This window comes from Haematobia irritans, chromosome 3, assembly GCF_050003625.1.
Source record: "Haematobia irritans isolate KBUSLIRL chromosome 3, ASM5000362v1, whole genome shotgun sequence".
NCBI classification, from domain to species: domain Eukaryota; kingdom Metazoa; phylum Arthropoda; class Insecta; order Diptera; family Muscidae; genus Haematobia; species Haematobia irritans.
The window spans coordinates 163,545,984-163,565,660 of NC_134399.1; the positions used below are offsets into that span (position 1 = coordinate 163,545,984).

Here is a 19,677-nt window from a genome sequence, read left to right on the forward strand (position 1 = left end):
ATTTACTAATATAACGTACCGAATCGCACGAAATTTCCTTCCCCAAGAGGCTCCCGGGGTCAAATCTAGGGGGCTATGGGGGCTGTATATAATTATGGACCGATATGGATAAATTTTTGCATGGTTGTTAGTGGCCATATATTTACACAACATTGAAAATATCAATCGAATCGGTTGAAATTTGCTCCTCCAAGAAGCTTCGGAGGTCAAATCTGGGGATCGGTTTATATGGGCGCTATATATAATTACAGACCGATGTTGACCAATTCTTGCATGGTTGTTAGAGACTATATACATACACCATGTACCAAATTTTAACCGGATAGGATGAAATTTGCTCCTCCAAGAGGCTCCGGAGGTCAAATCTGGGGATCGGTTTATATGGGGGCTATATATAATTATGGACCGATGTGAACCAATTTTTGCATGGTTGTTAGAGACCATATACTAACACCACGTACCAAATTTCAACCGGATCGGGTGAATTTTGCTCCTCCAAAAAGCTCCGCAGGTCAAATCTGGAAATTGGTATATATAATTACAGACCGATGTGAACCAATTCTTGCATGGTTGTTAGACTATATACTTACAGCACGTACCAAATTTCAACCGGAAAGGATGAAATTTGCTCCTCTAAGAGGCAATGCAAACTAAATCTGGTGGTAGGTTTATATGGGGGCTATACGTAAAAGTGGTATAATATGGCCCATTTGCTATACCATTTGACCTACATCAATAATAACTGCTTATGCCAAGTTTCAATTCGATAGCTTGTTTCATTCGGAAGTTAGCGTGATTTCAACAGACGAACGGACGGATATGCTTAGATCGACTCAGAATTTCACCACGATCAAGAATAAAAATACTCTATGGGGTTCTAGAGCAATATTTCGATGTGTTACAAAGGGAATATCCTATGGTGGAGGGTATAAAAAAAGGAAAATATGGGGCCTAAGAAAAAGTCGACATTTGAGTTTTGGAAAAATTCGATATTTGGCGTCGCGACTTTGATGAATTGCACACCACGTTTAGATTTTTTTCGTTAAAATTCTGCAAGACGATTTTGATTACTATCAAAAGGCTATTAACCGATTTTGGCCGACATAAAAGTTCCGTTAAGTTAAAGGTAAGTTTAAAGTGGCACCCTGGTTTAATTTCAGGCTAACTTGGACTATTCAGTCCATTGTCCGTTAGTACATTTTCAAATCAAAATTGTTTTTCGACTTTTGTATCTCTTCACTCAAAGAAACAATACTTTCTTCCGGAACGAAATTTAAGACAAAAGAAATTCTCTTTCTAAGAAAGTACGAGGGTTGTGTTTTATATTTCAGGATTAGAGAAAACAAATATTAATCTTTGAAAATCTCTTACAGTTTTTTTTTTCAAAACATTCCCTCTCTATTTGTTTGAACCAATTGTTGAACCCCTTTTGCCACTTTCATCGAGGTATCTTCAAAAAAAAAAATTATGAACCCATCAACGGCTTCTTCAGGCGTCGAGACCTCTCATTTTATTTTCTACGTACGGTTATAAATGAAAAAATATTTTGATATTTAAATTGTCATGCAATGTTGAATGTTCTGAATGCTGGTCCTCCCAATGTTTAAGGTTATCTCAATCTTACATGACGATCTTGCAATATCACAGCATCAATGGTTTCCGGAACAACAACTTATTTGGATTTTCCAACAAAAAATTTTGTTTTTTGAATTGGTTACACTTAATGCCAGCTACCCTGCACTATTCTTGTGTCTAATGGCCTGTTCCTGTTTATCGAACGAAAACTCATTCGAAAGAAAGGCAGTCACTCGAATTCGTATGATTTTGGGTTTTTCTATTTTTGACAGTTCGTTTCGTTTGTAGGAGAATACATTGATTATCCAAAATGAGTATTTTCAAACTTTTGGCCTGAGAATTCAGTCAAATGTTAACAATGTTTTTTACTTTTTTCTTGACACTTATTGTATATGTTCGTTTATTACTCGACAACAAAATATGAAGTGACTTGCTTTTCGAAATAAAAGAACAAAAATCAATTCTCTTTCGTTTGGAATACGAAAGAAACCTTTCGTTCGATATACACCCAGAAAAAAGTGCCTTCGAAACTAAAGGAAAAAATTTTCATCAATATAGTTTATCCATTTTATTTCCATTAAGGTAAATTTTTGTGAAAAATAATAAAATTTACTCGTTTCAGTAAAAAAATCCTAAACTGTAAGCAGTTAGGAATAGTTCATTAACTAGAATAAGGCATGGAATTTTACTCATACTATTTTCTTCGCTGGGTATAAGAATTTACTACTGAAAAAGAAAATTTTATTCACCGATAACAAAGCATTCGTAAAAATAAACAAAAACCGAACTAAAATCAAGTTTCTTCAAAATTAGTAAAATTTCTTATAAAATGATAATTGCGACTTCCTTTATAATAGAAAGTTTTTCATACATACGAACAACACTTGGCATAGAAAAATATTTTAGTTCATTCGTACTAAGAAGTATGCAATCCTTTCAAAACTTAAGGAAACACACTTGTTAGAATATAGGAAATTTTCCTAAATTTCTATTGTCTACCTGTCATCGTAATCGATGTGTTTGCGCGTGGGTGTAATCGATATATTTGCGCGTCGGTTGTTTTTTTAGTTGGAATCGCGTTGTTTTGGTATACGGAGAGATTGTTAAAAAATAATATGGTAAAATAATATAATAAATAACAAATAAAATATATAAAATATTTGTTATTTTAAACTAGTGAGAAAAATTTTCGTTTTTTTTTTAAATAAATCTATCAATGTTCGTGATAGTGTATAAAGAAAGAAAACACCAGCAGAATAACAACCCATTTGTCTTCATTTTGGAATCTTCAATTATCAGGTAATATTCAGTGACGCTAACCTTTTGCAACAAAAATGTTTTATGATTTTTTATATTTGTAGGTATTGAAATTGTAAAAGGAGGACAAAATCATTAGGCAGCAACTTATTAAAAGTGAAAAGTACAAGAAGAAGAAAAAGTGCGTTTTACAGTTGATAATATCACACGGAAATTGGAAATAGTGGAATAATAAACTAATATTTCAAAGAGATTCGATGCTGTTGATTCTTAATAAATATATTCAATATATTAATAAAACATGTCTTTTATTGAAGATAAAATTGCTTATAGAAATAAATAAAATTGTATTTAAAAACGAAGGTAAGCAGTTCTAATTATGAAGTAAAAGTTTTACCACAAATGTGTAAGATTTGTCGAAATGAATGAAAAAATTTCAATAAAATCATTCCATATATGAATTCAAATTAGTTAAATTTTTTCATTCTGTAGTATAGTGGTATATAAATATAGGAAAATGTTAACTAATATATGGAATGCATTATCCCTAATTTCTACGAAAATCACATCGTTCAAACAAATAAAAATGTCTTTGGCGCTATACGAAGTTCAACTTTCTTCACAATGAGTTCATTTTAACTTAAAGAAGGGGTCACTTTTTTCTGGGTGTACAGGAACAGGCCATAAGACAAGCATCAAACGGTGTAATACTATAGTTTCCCACACAATTTTCTTTAAAAAAAGAAAGAATTTACACTCATTACTTTACCCCAGATGGGACTCGAACCCACAATCCCCGGCTTAGGAGGCCGATGCCGTATCCATTGGGCCACTGGGGCGGTTAATACGTTTGCCGATTAAAAGGTAATTAAAGTTCAAGCATAAAAAAGATCAGATAAATACTGTGATTATCTCTGAGGTAAAAGAGAAAACCCACCCCACAAAGAGGCATTGAGAGCGAACCACAAATATAGAAGGTTGACAATTTCACCACACCAACAGATACACAGTGATTATGTCAACACACAAACGCACTTCAATTACAACCTGTGATATGAATTTATCACAGTTTGAAATTCCCATTAAATTTATGATGGGATTTCATAGAAATCACAAGTTAATGCAATTTTAATTGGCTTAGCAGCGTTTTGTGTAGGCCACCCATTAATTACCCGTTATGGTTTTCTAATTAATTACATTTAATTGCCATTTCTTGTTTAACTAATTATTCTATACATAAAAAATTCTCATTTAACTTTACCCCAGATGGGACTCGAACCCACAATCCCCGGCTTAGGAGGCCGATGCCGTATCCATTGGGCCACTGGGGCTGTTACTAGAATGTCAGCTATAAGGTGAACTCTTATTAAAAATTGAGCTATGAGAAATGTTTTTTTTTTTTTTTTTTTTTGTATAATATTCTTTTTAGCCATAAATGAGGTCATCTCCCAAACAGAATAAGAGAAAGTCCATGCCATATTCTCGAAACCCAAAATAGAACATTTGTGTTGGTTGAGTACAAATGTCTGCACACTCAAATCAATGAAATACGAAAACTATATCGTTGTATCTATGAGATACAATCATCAAAATTTATTTCTGCTTAAATTTTAATTTATTAAAAAACAGAATAAAGAGAATAAAAATCGAATATTAAATAGGTACGTATGTGGATTTATACAGCATCACATCCATATTCATGTTAAGAACATTAACGCCCTCCCATCTTCGCCTATAGCTACCTCTTTAGACATCATAAAATTGACACACTCTATTCGTTGTTATTGCCATGTCGATTTGTATCTCATAGATAACATCTGTTTTGGTGCTACTGTATAAACGAATAATGAACATTGTGTATTTTCCCGCCAACACTCACTATCGATTGATAAAGTTTTGCGCATGTTTTCCGTTTTTTTGTTTTGCTAAGCAGTTTCTTATAAGAGTTCTTAGAGAGTGCAGAAAATATATTTGAGAGCAGATGACACAAATTAAAAAGCAGTGATGTCAATTTAGCTATTTTATAGCTATATCTAACGATTTTTCATGCTGAGTTGCTACAAACACTCTTCAGGTGCTAATCTTCTCATTTTATTATTAGCTGAATTCGCTATATGCAACCTTTTTCACATGGTTGAATGCAGAAGTAGTGCGAAATGGACATTGTGAAAAGATGTTAAGAAATATAATGATTGAAGGTAATAATTTTATTTTGTAACATATAGGAATATTGGTCTTAGATCGCATAAAGTATATATATATATATATATATATATATATATATATATATATATATATATATATATATATATATATATATATATATATATATATATATATATATATATATATATATATATATATATATTCGTTGTCGGTATAGCGATGTCCGTCCATCCGTCTGTTGAGATCAACTTCCGAACGAAATATGCTATCGACTTGAAACTTGGCACAAGTCATAGTTATTGATGTACGGGTGGTCGGGTGGTATAGGTTTAGCCCCCATATAAATTGATCTCCAGATTTGACTGTCGGAAATTTCATCCGATCCGTGTAAAAATTGGTTTCTATCGGTTAATAAAACTTGAAGTTGTTCCACAAACATTTCTGTTTAAGAACATCCCCGGATCCCCCATTAATTTTTGTCCACTTTCGATGAAGTTCTTAGAAAATAAACTATTTGGGGGTTTAAATTCAAAATTTAAAGTTTGGACAATTAAATGTCGTAAAAAAGAAAAATTTACAAATTTAAAAAAACTCTGGCTTTTGAGGTCATATAAGTTCAAATCGGACGATAGATATGTGTGGGAGCTATATCTAAATCTGAACCGATTTCAGTCAAATTTGGCACAATTAACGATACTATTAAACGTACTGCTTGTGCAAAATTTGAAGCAAGTCAGGGCAAAACTCTGGCTTTTGAGGTCATATAAGTTCAAATCGGGCGAAAGATATATATGGAAGCTATATCTAAATCTAAACCGGTTTCAACCAAATTTGCCGCAATTAACGATACTATTAGACATACTCCTGGTGCATAATTTGAAGCAAGTCAGGGAAAACTCTGGCTTTTGAGGCCATATAAGTGAAAATCGGACGAAACATATATATATATATAGCTATCGACTTGAAACTTGGCACAAGTAGTTGTTATTGATGTAGGTCGGATGGTATTGCAAATGGGCCATATCGGTTCACTTTTACGTATAGCCGCCATCATTGGCGTAGCTAGGGGGGTGCTGGGGGGGGCTATGCCCCCCCCAGAATAGTTCTTGCCCCCCCCAGAATAATCAAAGCTACAGTTGATTTATATTTTAATTCAAGCTTTGCGATGTGTTTAATCCAATTAAGATTGTGGCAGAGAGAGTATGTTAAGCATATTTTTTAGTATTGATATTTACATTACAACTAAAAACACGTAATAAAAACACTAAAAGGAAACTTGAGACGCACATTTTCAAAAATAGTCAATTTATAACTACGTTGATTAAAATCATAAATCGTCACATGCCCAATTTACCATCTAAAATCGTCAAAATCACGAAAAATCCACAGAGTTGGCACCGCTGCTCTCGACAGTTGCTTCGTTGTATTCTGTTCTCAGAGAATTTCTAAAAACTAATCGAAGATAGAAGTTTTATAATATTCAATTTATTTTTTGCCTTTTATTTAATTTTTTATTCTTAGTATTTTTTATACACGATGAATATATTAAGTTTATGTTTTGCTTTATGATGTCTAGTCCTGTTTTAAAACACACATTTTAAATAAAATTTAAAAATCATATGTTTGTTGTCTTGAATTAAAAATAAATTACAAACAATATTTTTCAAACACATACTTAAAGCAATGCTTTTATTTTTTGTTATATTAAATAATGGTAAGTTGCTATTTGATTATTTATAGCGGTGTCGTGGAACCGGCTCCCACATACAATAAAATATTTTTTGTCTTCAACCATGAAATTAATTGATCTAATTAATTATACCCTTCACCACTACTGTGGTACAGGGTATAATAAGTTTGTGCATTTGTATATAACGCCAAGAAATAGTGGTCATAGACCCATCTTTTAGTATACCGATCGGGTAAGAATTAAAATCTGAGTCGATTTAGCGATGTCCGTCTGTCTGTCTGTCTGTCCGTCCGTCTGTCTGTATATGTAATTTTGTGCACAAAGTACAGCTCGCAATTTAAGTCCGATCGTCCTCAAATTTGGCATAGGGCCGTTTCTTGAGACAGAGACAATTGCTATTGGTTTTGGAAAAAATCGGTTCAGATTTAGATATAGCTGCCATATATATTTATCCCCGATCTGGTCATAATTGGCGTGTTTATCAACCGATGTTCTTCAAATTCAGTACATCCGAATATTTTATGAGTCTCAAAAAACTTGCAAAATATCAGCAAAATCAGTTCAGATTTAGATATAGCTCCCATATATATCTTTCGTCCGATTTAGACTCATATGACCACATAGGCCAAAGGTTACTACCGATTTTCGTGAAATTTTGCATAAAGAGTAGAATTGACATTCTACCAATGCTTGGTACACTTGATTGAAATCGGTTCAAATTTAGATATAGCTCCCATATATATCTTTCGTCCGATTTGAACTTATATGGCCACAAAAGCCAGAGATTTGCCGTGATTTGCTTCAAATTTTGCACAAGGGGTACGTTTAATAGTATCGTTAAGTGTGTCAAATTTTGTTAAAATCGGTTCAGATTTAGATATAGCTCCCATATATATCTTTCGTCCGATTGAACTTATATGGCCTCAAAATCCAGGGTTTTGCCGTGATTTGCTTCAAATTTCGCACAAGGAGTACGTTTAGTAGTATAGGTAATTGTGCCAAATTTGGTTGAAATCGATTCAGATTTAGATATGGCTCCCATATATATCTCCCGTCCGATTTGCACTCATATGACCAGGGGGGCCAAAGTTATACTCCCATTTACGTGAAATTTCGCATAGATAGCAGAATTATTATTCTAACTATACATGTCAAATTTATTCAAAATCGGTTCAGATTGTATATAGCTCCCATATATACGTACACCAGAGTTGGGGAAATATGGTCGACTGTTTCATATTTTAGACCCATTTTCAATGGGATTTTCCTCCAATTGACTGGATAGTTTCCACAGAGAATACAAATATGGCCAAAATTCTCACAGTTTACACAAAATTCTGTGATGATTTCCCCATATCCTACACACTGCAATGCCAAAATTTCCACAGAACGGATGAGTTTTAAATAAGGCTCCAAGTCGCCCTACACATATCTTGGCGAGATCTAACCAATATCCTTGTAAAATCGCCACTGCTGAGTAGCAAAAATTGTAAATATTACTCTAATTGTCCTATATCTCGAATACATATGCATCGCCTGAAAAATTAAAAATCTCTTTTGTACAATTGCATTAAAATTTCTCTCGCTTCATATTTCCCATATTTTTTACTAACATTGTGTATCATCCCAGGGCGTTAGCCGATTTAAATTTTAATTCTAGAGTTTTTGTAGAAGTACAAAAAATTGTTTCCATTAAAAGTATTTGTATCTGGAAATGCAAACCTTTATATAGCTCCCAGCAAATTTTAAGTAGTTGAGATGGTAACACAAATGTTTGTCTACATAGTGGTGAAGGGTATAATATAGTCGGCTCCGCCCGACTTTAGATTTTACTTACTTGTTTTTAATTGAAATGTATTCAATCAAAAAAAAATGATAGTATCAATCATGTATAGTTTTATCAATAGGGGTAATTTATCGCTTCGGAAATTTCGACAAAATTTTGAAGGATGTCTGGGGGGCATAGCCCCCCCCAGAGAAAATTTCTAGCTCCGCCAATGGCCGCCATATAAACGGACCCCCAAATTTGGCTAGCAGACCCTCTAAGAGAAGCAAAATTCATCCGATCCGGCTGAAATTTGGTACATTGTGCTAGTATATGGCCGCTAACAACCATGCCAAAATTGGTCCATATCGGTCTATAGGTCTATATAGCCGATCGTTAAAAATAATCTACAAAAATTTTATTTCTATAGAAAATTTGGTCAAAATTTTATTACCGTAGAAAATTTTGTCAAAATTTTTTTACTATACAAAATTTTGTCAAGATTTTATTTCTATAGAAAATTTTGTCAAAATTTTATTTCTATAAAAAATTTTGTCAAAATTTTTTTACTATTCAAAAATTTGTCAAATTGTATTGCTATAGAAAACTTTGTCAACATTTTATTTCTATATTAAATTTTGTCAAACTGAATTATTTACGTATTTAATCGGCCTTTTTTGTCTAATATATACCCCGTATGGACTAACTTACAATTGAGAACACGGTGTTAAGAAGTTTTACGATACCTTGCCATCAGCAAGTATTACCGCAACCCAAGTAATTCGATTGTGGATGACAGGGTTTAGTAAAGGTTTCTACGCAATCCGTGGTGGAGGGTACATAAGATTCGGCCTGGCCGACCTTACGGCGGTATATACTTGTTTTTTTTTCGAATTCAGCGGATCAAAATACTTAAGAAAATTCACCTCTCATCACATGTACACTTTCAGTGTAAACTAGTGTAATTGGTGTCAGATTAAAAGTAACAAAGGGGATAAGTTCTGATTCCCAACAAAAAGTGTTAATTAGTTGAGGTAAAAAGCTGTTTACCACGAACATTGACTGTATATGCAAAACAAGTTTTACACCAATTTGAAATAAATTGTGAAACGATATAAAAAAACTTCCTTCGTCTAAAATTTCGGTTCTTATTACATCCGGCTATTCAGTAAATATGAAAGATATTAAACGTGAATGAAAAACAAGTATATACGGCCGCAAGTTCGGCCAGGCCGAATCTTATGTACCCACCACCATGGATTGCGTAGAAACTTCTACGAAAGACTGTCATCCACAATCGAATTACTTGGGTTGTGGTATCTTAAAACTTCTTATTCCTGCATGGTTGTTGGATACCATATACTAACATCACGTACCAAATTTCAAACGAATGGGAAGAATTTTGCTCTTCCAAGGGGCTCTGGAGGTCAAATCTGGGGATCGGTTTATATGGGGCCTATATATAATTATGGACCGATATCGACCAATTTTTGCATGGGAGTTTGAGGCCATATATTAACACCACGTACCAAATTTCAACTGAATCAGATGAATTTTGGTCTTCCAAGAGGTTCCGGAGGTCAAATCTGGTGATCGGTTTATATGGGGGCTATATATAATTATGAACCGATGTGGACCAATTTTTGCATGGTTGTTAGAGACTATATACTAACATCACGTACCAAATTTCAGCCGGATCGGATGAAATTTGCTTCTCCTAGAGGCCTCGCAAGCCAAGTCGGGGGATCGGTTTATATGGGGGCTATATATAATTATGGACCGATGTGGACCAATTTTTGCATGGTTGTTCGAGACCATATACTAACACCATGTACCAAATTTCAGCCGGATCGGATGAAATTTGCTTCTCTTAGAGGCATTAGCGTAGCTATACAATTTTCCTAGGGGGGGCTATAGCCCCCCTAGCTAAAAATTTATAGACTGAACTTATCGATAATTTTTGAAAATATTCAAACAAGCGTTATAATGCATTAAAAAACATAAAAAAATATACAAATTATTATAAATTAATGTTTCTTGAAGCTCGAGGTCTTTATAAATATTTATATAATTCTAAAAAAAGGTCGACCAAAAATCAAATAAAAAACGAATAAATAAAAATTATTTATTTGGGAAAATATCACACAATTTTTTAATTCACATTCAAAACTCTGAATTCGGATCACAAAGTAAGAAGTGATGCAAATTTATTGCAACGGCTGTTGAAACGGTGGACATTCGTTCTATGACGAGTTCTTATTACATTCATCGCTGATCCGCCAATTTTGCACCACTCCCGGACCCAAAAAGAACATTTTCACTTCTTTTTTGGCGACGCTTTTTTGCAGCATTAATTTATTTAGATATTAATTTATGAAAGAATGTAATTAATACCAATTACTATTTTTTAATTAAGATGACTAAACCAGACTAAACAATATAATAAAGGAGCTTTACAGCCTGTTTCTGTATGTCGAATGAGCTCTGTCGATCGACTAAAATGGAAACAAACAGCTGAATTTATAACCAAAAACAGCTGTTTCTATACATTTCAGTCGATCGATTGAACTCGTTCGACATACGGAAACAGGCTGTTAGTTATTCAACTAAACCATAAGTTCAATCACAGCTCTATTTCATAAATATCAGACTTCAAACATTGCCATCGGCAACTGCTACCACAATCCATGTAATTCGATTGTGCATGAAGGTCTTTAGCGGAACTTTGTGCTTGTTTAATTTTTATAAAAATGTAAAATCGTAAATAGGTTTTCAAGTTCTGGGGGGGCTAAATTTTTTCTGGGGGGGTCTAAGCCCCCTCCCCAGAGGCCTTCCTACGCTTATGCTTAGAGGCCTCGCAAGCCAAATCGGGGGATATGTTTATATGGGGGCTATATATAATTATGGACCGATGTGGACCAATTTTTGCATGGTTGTTAGAGACCATATACTGACACCATGTACCAAATTTCAGCCGGATCGGATGAAATTTGCTTCTCTTAGGGGCCTCGCAAGCCAAATCGGGGGATCGGTTTATATAGGGGCTATATATAATTATGGACCGATGTGGACCAATTTTTGCATGGTTGTTAGAGACCATATACTAACACCATGTACCAAATTTCAGCCGGGTCGGATGAAATTTGCTTCTCTTAGGGGCCTCGCAAGCCAAATCGGGGGATCGGTTTATATGGGGGCTATATATAATTATGGACCGATGTGGACCAATTTTTGCATGGTTGTTAGAGACCATATACTAACACCACATACCAAATTTCAGCCGGATCGGATGAAATTTGCTTCTCTTAGAGGCCTCGCAAGGCCAAATTTTGGGGTCCGTTTATATGGGGGCTATACGTAAAAGTGGACCGATATGGCCCATTTGCAATACCATCCGACCTACATCAATAACAACTACTTGTGCCAAGTTTCAAGTCGATAGCTTGTTTCGTTCGGAAGTTAGCGTGATTTCAACAGACGGACGGACGGACGGACGGACATGCTCAGATCGACTCAGAATTTCACCACGACCCAGAATATATATACTTTATGGGGTCTTAGAGCAATATTTCGATGTGTTACAAACGGAATGACAAAGTTAATATACCCCCCATCCTATGGTGGTGGGTATAAAAAAACCTCGCAATTAGTGTATTGAGACTGGGGGATTACTTTGGGGTGACGAAATAGATTTCCCAAAATATATGAAGAAGTTTAAAATAATGAACAAATTCTTAAAAATTATCAACAAATTTTTATTATAACGCACTACTAACTAACTCTTCATAATAGCGTGTGATATGTTGGCCAGCCCAGATTTCTGTATGAAACCTTTTGTAAGCTTTTTTCTTCAACAACATTTCTCTGAGTTTTTTATTATATTTACCTTTGAACTCTTTCGCAAATAATGCGTCAAATTTCTGTTTTACTAACAACCGGCAAACTTTCTCTTTTGAAATGCTCTTTAGCAATCTCATTCAAATGGTTTATGCGGTGACGTAGACTCGCATGCGTTGTTTTTGTTTTTTATTCAAACAAACTTTTTTGTATTTCCTTCTGGTTTATTTATAACTTCGGTGAGTATTGAATAAAGAATATCTTCTTTTATACAACCCGCCAATATGTGCCCGTTTACACACTGAACGTATGTATGTCGGTTGGTAAGTGGGTATGTAAACATGTTTCAGTTGTGGTTTGTTTGTCATCGCCATGACTACATATGTATATACGACAATGAAATGAAAGAGTATTCTTATCTGTTGTTTGTTTGTTCTTGTTGCTGTTATTGTGGTGCTCTTACCCGGCAGCTAACATTTGGTTATTTGGCTGTTGTTACCAGCATGGTGAGTAAGTAATGAGGGAGAGAGATATTCTAAGAATAGAACTTGTGATGGTTTGGTTACAGTTATGTGTGGTGAATGTGCGTGAATGGCATTGATGTGTTTATAAAGTGCACTTAGTTGCTATGCGCTCAACTGCCCCAGTGGCCCAATGGATACGGCATCGGCCTCCTAAGCCGGGGATTGTGGGTTCGAGTCCCATCTGGGGTAAAGTTAGATAGTTTTATTTTTTTTAATCTTATTTTAAATTATTTTTTTTATTAAATGTGCCTTTAGTACTCCTATATATAATTATAAGATTAAAATCTTGTATATGTGAAATAAATAAAGTATCGATTTTTTTATTTGGCAGTAATTATTAAATAAGAAGTATGAAAAACCTAAACTCGGATAGAGGAGATTATAACATGTCATAAAGAAATATTTTTTGTCCATTTAAATTTACATAAAATGAACATCCTAGCAAAAAAGCGTCGCCAAAAAAGTAGTGAAAATTTTCTTTTTGTATGCGGAAGTGGTGCAAATTGGCGCAGAACCGATACATTCTACATGGACTTCCCATAAAACAAATTTTGAAGTACTTCTAAAGGCACAACTTTAAAATCACTTACAACAAATATATACAGTAGTAAGTTCGGCCGGGCCGAATCTTAAATACCCATGAATCAAATATAATTGATTTGAAAACTCTTCGTCGGTGCGGGTATCTTGATAATATATGTAGGATTTAAGGGGGTTTGATGATAGATATTCTCCCAAGCAGATCAATTCAACCAGTACACTTCCCGAAGATAAATTTAAAGATTCTACCTATGAAGACTAGATCAGATTCTGGATTTATAAGAACCAATTTTGTTTGAATTTTAGAGAAATCATAAACATATCGTGTAAATGATGAAAAAGGCCTTGATTTGAAATCTTAATTCCATACATTTTGACCGCCATTATTTAAATGATAACGAGGAGTAAAATCTGGAAATTTTAGTTTCAAGCAATTTTTATGGTCAGTGCTCCTGCTATACCCTCAAGTGAAATCGGTCGATCAATCAATGTCTTACATAATGGACCGGTAGAAATAAATGCGATACAAATTTTTGAGGGTATAAAATACCAGTATGTTTACATTTTCAGGCAAAGTTGATCAAATCTACAGATTCTAGCAGCCCACGAAATAAATCCGGGAGGTAGGTCTATATGGGGGTTATACCAAAACATGGACCAATACTCAAAATTTTCGACACACCTCTTAATGTTCCTCAAATACCTCTAGAATTCCAATTTCAGACAAATAGGGTAAAAACTACGAAATCTAAAATTGGGCGATCAGTCTATAAGGGGGCTATACCGAAACATGGACCGATACGGACCATTTTCGACACACCTCTTTATGGTCCTAAAATACCTCTAGATTTCTAATTTCTGGCAAATTGGATAAAAACAATGGATACTATAAGTCCAAGAATTAAATTTGGGCGATCGGTCTATATGGGGGCTACAACGATACATGGACCGATACACCCCATTTTATCCACACCTATTTGTGGTCCTAAAATACATCATTTTAGGCAAATCGAATAAAAACTACGGTTTCTAGAAGTTCAAGACCCCAAATCGGGGGATCGGTTTATATGGGAGATGTATCAAAACTTGCACCGATATTCCCCATTTTCGACACATCTATATGTGGTCTTAAAATACTTGTAGATTTTCAATTTCAAACAAATCGGATAGCAAATACAGTTTCTAGACGCCCAAGAAGTAATATCGGGAGATCGGTCTACATGGGGGCTATACCAAAACATGAACCGATACTCCCCATTTTCGACACAGCTATTTGTGGTCTTAAAATACCTCTAGATTTTCAATTTCAAACAAATCGGATAGCAAATACAGTTTCTAGGAGCCCAAGAAATAAAATAAAAAAGATATCGGTCTATATGGGGGCTGTACGAAAACATTGACCGATACGAACCATTTTCGACACACCTCTTATTGGTCCCAAAACACGTCTAGATTTCCAATTTCAGGCAAATCGGGTTGTAAATACAGTTTCTAGACGCCCAAGAAGTAAAATCGGGAGATCGGTCTATATGGGGTCTTTACCAAAACATGGACCGATACACCCCATTTTCGACACACCAATCTTTGGTCCTAAAATACCTCTAGATTTTCAATTTCAGGCAAATCGGGTTGTAAATACAGTTTCTGGACGCCCAAGAAGCAAAATCCGGAAATCGGTCTATATGGGGGCTATACCAAAACATGGACCGATGCATTCCATTTTCGGCACACCTATTTCTGGTCATAAAATACCTCTAGATTTCAAATTTCAGGCAAATGGGATAGTAAATACAGTTTCTAGGAGCCCAAGAAATAAAATCTGGATATCGGTATATATGGGGGATGTACGAAAACATGGACCGATACGAGCCATTTTCGATATATTGGTCCCAAAACACATCTCGATTTCCAATTTCAGGCAAATCGGGTTGTAAATACAGTTTCTGGACGCCCAAGAAGCAAAATCCGGAAATCAGTCTATATGAGGGCTATACCAAAACATGGACCGTTAAGCACAATTTTCGGCACACTTTTTGATGGTCCTAAAATACCTCTAGATTTCCAATTACAGGCAAATTGGATAAAAACTATGGGTTTTAAAAGCCTTAGACCCCAAATCGGGAGGTCGATTTATATGGGGACTATATCAAAACTTTGACCGATATAGCCCATCTTCGAACTTGACCTGCCTGCACACAAAGCACGAACCTGTGCCAAATTTCAGACAATAGCGGCAGACGGACATGCTTATATCGTCTTATAATTTCTCCCTGATCAAGAATATATATTCTTTATATAGTCGGAAATCGATATTTCGATGTGTTAAAAACGGAATGACAAACTTATTATACCCCGTTATTTCATCATAAAGGGTGATACGGTCAAAATTTGGTCAATATAAACTTGACGTATTTCTTTCAATTTTGCATTTAAAACACCTGAACACCCCTCATTTTGAAGGTGTGTGTAGAATGTTGCTCCTATTTTGATTTTGGAATTCACTCTTCAGTTGCCAAAATGCCGTCAAAGCAAGAAGAGCCGGATTTGGCATCTTGCCATTACGGTAAAAAGGCCATAGAGTGGTACATGCAGGTGGTTCCCAAGGACAAGAACCCTCCCAAAACGCCAGAGCTCCGCCCAATTGAGAAATACTGGGCTATTGTCAAGCGGAACCTAAAGAAGACCAAAAAAACTGCTAAGGACGAGCAGCAGTTCAAGGCAAACTGGCTTTCTGCGGCGAAGAAGGTGGACAAGGTGGCTGTAAAAAATCTGATGGCAGGTGTCAAGCGTGAGGCCCGGCAATTCGGATTTGGAAAAGCGAAAGCCTAACTGAATATTTTTCCTGAATTTTATACTAATTGAACTTGAAAAAGAAATTTAATTTGATTTTTTAAATAAACGATTTCACCGATTTACAAGCGTTTTCCCTTGACCAAATTTTGACCGTATCACCCTTTATACACGATATGTTTATGATTTCTCTAAAACTCAAACAAAATTGCTTCTCATAAATCTGATCTAGTATTCATAGGTAGAATCGGATGGACGTCTACCATTCCAACAGCCGTTGCACTGAATTTGAATCACTTCTTAAGGTTCGATCCGAATTCATTGTTTACGATGTGAATTAAAAAATTTTGTAATATTTTGTCAAATAAACATTTTTTTGTTGCATTTTTAATGCATTCTAACGCTTGTCTGAAATGTGTGACCCAAAAAATTTTAAAAATGTAGAATTTTTCCAAAATGGATTTAGCTCTTGAGATATACTAAATGTTGTATGTATCGATCCATGTTTTTGGTATAGCCCTCATATGAACCCATCTTCCGAGTTGCACTTCTCCATCGTTTCTAGAAATCGCAATCTTAGTCAGGGCTGCCGTACCCATTCGAGTAATGCGGGTCAAAATTTATAGAACTTAGATTTCAAATCATATGAAAGACGATCTTTCATTAGATTTTCCAGCGCGCTTCAACAAGAATTTTAAGATTCCTCTAAAACTCAAACAAAAATGGTTCTTATGGTTCCTAAATCCAACACAGAAAAAATGTTCACGAAAATTTTTCCAATTAAAGTCTTAATTGAGTTTTACAAAATATTTAATTAAGAATTTTATTGATTCAACAAACTTTTTAATTGAAACAAAAATCAATAACAACAAGTATATACGGCCGTAAGTTCGACCCTCCACCATGGATTGCGTAGAAACTTCTACGAAAGACTGCCTTAAAACTTCTACGAAAGACTGTCTTAAAACTTCTTAACATCGTTTTCTAAATTGTGAGTTAGTCCATACGTGGTATATAATAGACAAAAAAGGTATGTATACACACAAAAAAATTTCACGAAAATTTTTCCAATTAAAATTTTAATTGAGTTTTAAAAAATATTCAATTAAAAATTTAATTGATTCAACAAATTTTTTTAATTGAAACAAAAATCAATCACAAAAATAATAGTATCAATCAATTTTTTAATTGGATCAATTAACTTTTTAATTGACCTTCAATTAATTTTTTAATTGATACTATCATTTCTGTGATTGAAGACATTTCAATTAAAAATTAATTGGATCAACTAATTTCGTGATTGAATCAAACAAATTTTTTTTTGTGTGTAGTTAAGTCTACAAATAATTACGAATCGATATGGACTTTTTGCACGGTACGTAGAGAGCCAGAATTGAAATATGGGGATCGCTCCAAAACCAAATCTCGGGATCGGTTTATATGGGGGCTATATATGATTATGGACTGATATGGACCACTTTTGCCATGGTTGTTGAGTATCATATACTACCACCACGTACCAAATTTCAACCAGATCGGATTAATTTTGCTTCTCCAAAATGCACCGGAGGTCAAATCTGGGGATCGGTTTATAAGGGAGCTATATATAATTATGGACTGATAGGAACCAATTCCTGCATGGTTGTTGGATACCATATATTAACACCACGTACCAAATTTCAACTGAATCAGAATAATTTTGGTCTTCCAAGATGCTCCGGAGGTCAAATCTGGTGATCGGTTTATATGGGGGCTATATATAATTATTGACCGATGTGGACCAATTTTTGCATGGTTGTTAGATATCATATACTAACATCATGTACCAAATTTCAGCCGGATCGGATGAAATTTGCTTCTCTTAGAGGTTCCGCAAGCAAAATTTGAGGGTCCGTTTATATGGGGGCTATACGTAAAAGTGGACCGATATGGCCCATTTGCAATACCATCCGACCTGATGTACAACTACATGTGCCAAGTTTCAAGTCGATAGCTTGTTTCGTTCGGAAGTTAGCATGATTTCAACAGACGGACGGACGGACATGCTCAGATCGACTCAGAATTTCACCACGACCCAGAATATGTATACTTTATGGGGTCTTAGAGCAATATTTCGATGTGTTACAAACGGAATTACAAAGTTAATATACACCCCATCCTATGGTGGATGGTATAAAAATTAATAGTATCAATTAATTTTTTAATTGGATCAATTAATTTTTTAATTGACTTTCAATTAATTTTTTAATTGATACTATCATTTCTGTGATTGAAGACATTTCAATTAAAAATTAATTGGGTCAATTAATTTCGTGATTGAAGACAAAAAATATTTTTTTGTGTGAATTTAGTGTCCATATGTAGAAACTTTAAATTTAACTTCGAGAAGCGTAGTAACTGAACTGATCTGCTAGGGGGTATCTGTCATCAAACCCCCATGGTTGTTTAAAATTCGGCCCGACCGAACTTTTGACGGTATATATTTTTTTTAATTTAATAGAATTATAAACCCATTGAGTTGCTATTTTAGATGGGTAATTAATTTTTTAAATGTAATTATATATCAACTATGTTGTAAAATAAATACAAATAAATATTTTAAATACATAGAAAATTCTAAAATGTTTGTTTTTTTTTGGTAGGGAATTAGTGGGGGTTAAGGGACTAGAATCGTTCCTTAGTTTAATTTGCTCACACATCTATAAGATATCAGACAATATTCATCAAAACTTACCGGTAAAGATCTACTTGTTGCTATATCCACCATATAATCTTCAACATGGATAAATCCAGTTTGTATAAGACCTGTAAAAATAAAACAAAGTTTAAAGCAATTCAATGATAATCCAATAAAAAAATTAAGAGAAATATCGACTTAAAAGAATCGATTGAAAGTTGAATTCGACATTCCACTTTTTTTTTTTTTTTTGTTTTTTGATAAGAAGTCGATTAGCCGATTTTCAACTTTATATCCCTATCACAGACAGTTCATGTAATAACCAACTTCTATGTAATTTTTAAATGCTTCAAAAAGTTTGATGATGAATGTTTAGTTCATTGGCGATTGGTAGCTCGGGAAATAGACAATTTCAACGGCATCTATTGAACAAAACACTAAAGGTCTTCTTCGACTACCCAATATACTCCAACAAATGTAATTTGATTGTTTTCTTACTCATATATATCTCTACAAATTAATGCCACATTGCTAATACAATTTCTCAATGGAATATGCTCATCTAAATTCAACATGAAGTACAAATTCTATCTCATGCTAATCCAAAAACGAAATTGCCACAAGTAAACTGCCCGTCTACACCATCCAACTAATGTCAGTACTTATCACTTAATCACAGCGTGAGATTTGCACTATTTTGGGTTCTTTGACAGTACATTTCCCGAATGGCTTTAAGAGATGTTATTTTGTTGAAGTGCATTCGCCTCGTAGCATACATGGCGTGAATGTGTTTGTTTATGGATTTTTAAAAATAATCACGTTTCAAGGATGCTGTTGATGGCAGGAACCTTGTTTC

General features: G+C 34.4%; 1 protein-coding gene and 3 non-coding genes across 4 annotated transcripts in view; 1 reads left to right on the plus strand and 3 right to left on the minus strand.

Moving 5' to 3' along the window:
* Window positions 1-19,677, minus strand: part of LOC142231262 (otoferlin-like) — a 239,237-nt gene that overhangs the window by 138,444 nt on the left and 81,116 nt on the right. The window contains exon 4 of the mRNA XM_075301878.1: window positions 18,879-18,949. Within this exon, the coding sequence (XP_075157993.1) occupies window positions 18,879-18,949 (71 nt within the window). The remainder of the gene's footprint in view (window positions 1-18,878; window positions 18,950-19,677) is intronic.
* TRNAR-CCU (transfer RNA arginine (anticodon CCU)) lies at window positions 3,599-3,671 on the minus strand. Its single transcript has one exon. It is a non-coding gene; the product is annotated as a tRNA-Arg (tRNA).
* TRNAR-CCU (transfer RNA arginine (anticodon CCU)) lies at window positions 4,091-4,163 on the minus strand. Its single transcript has one exon. It is a non-coding gene; the product is annotated as a tRNA-Arg (tRNA).
* TRNAR-CCU (transfer RNA arginine (anticodon CCU)) lies at window positions 12,931-13,003 on the plus strand. The gene has a single exon. It is a non-coding gene; the product is annotated as a tRNA-Arg (tRNA).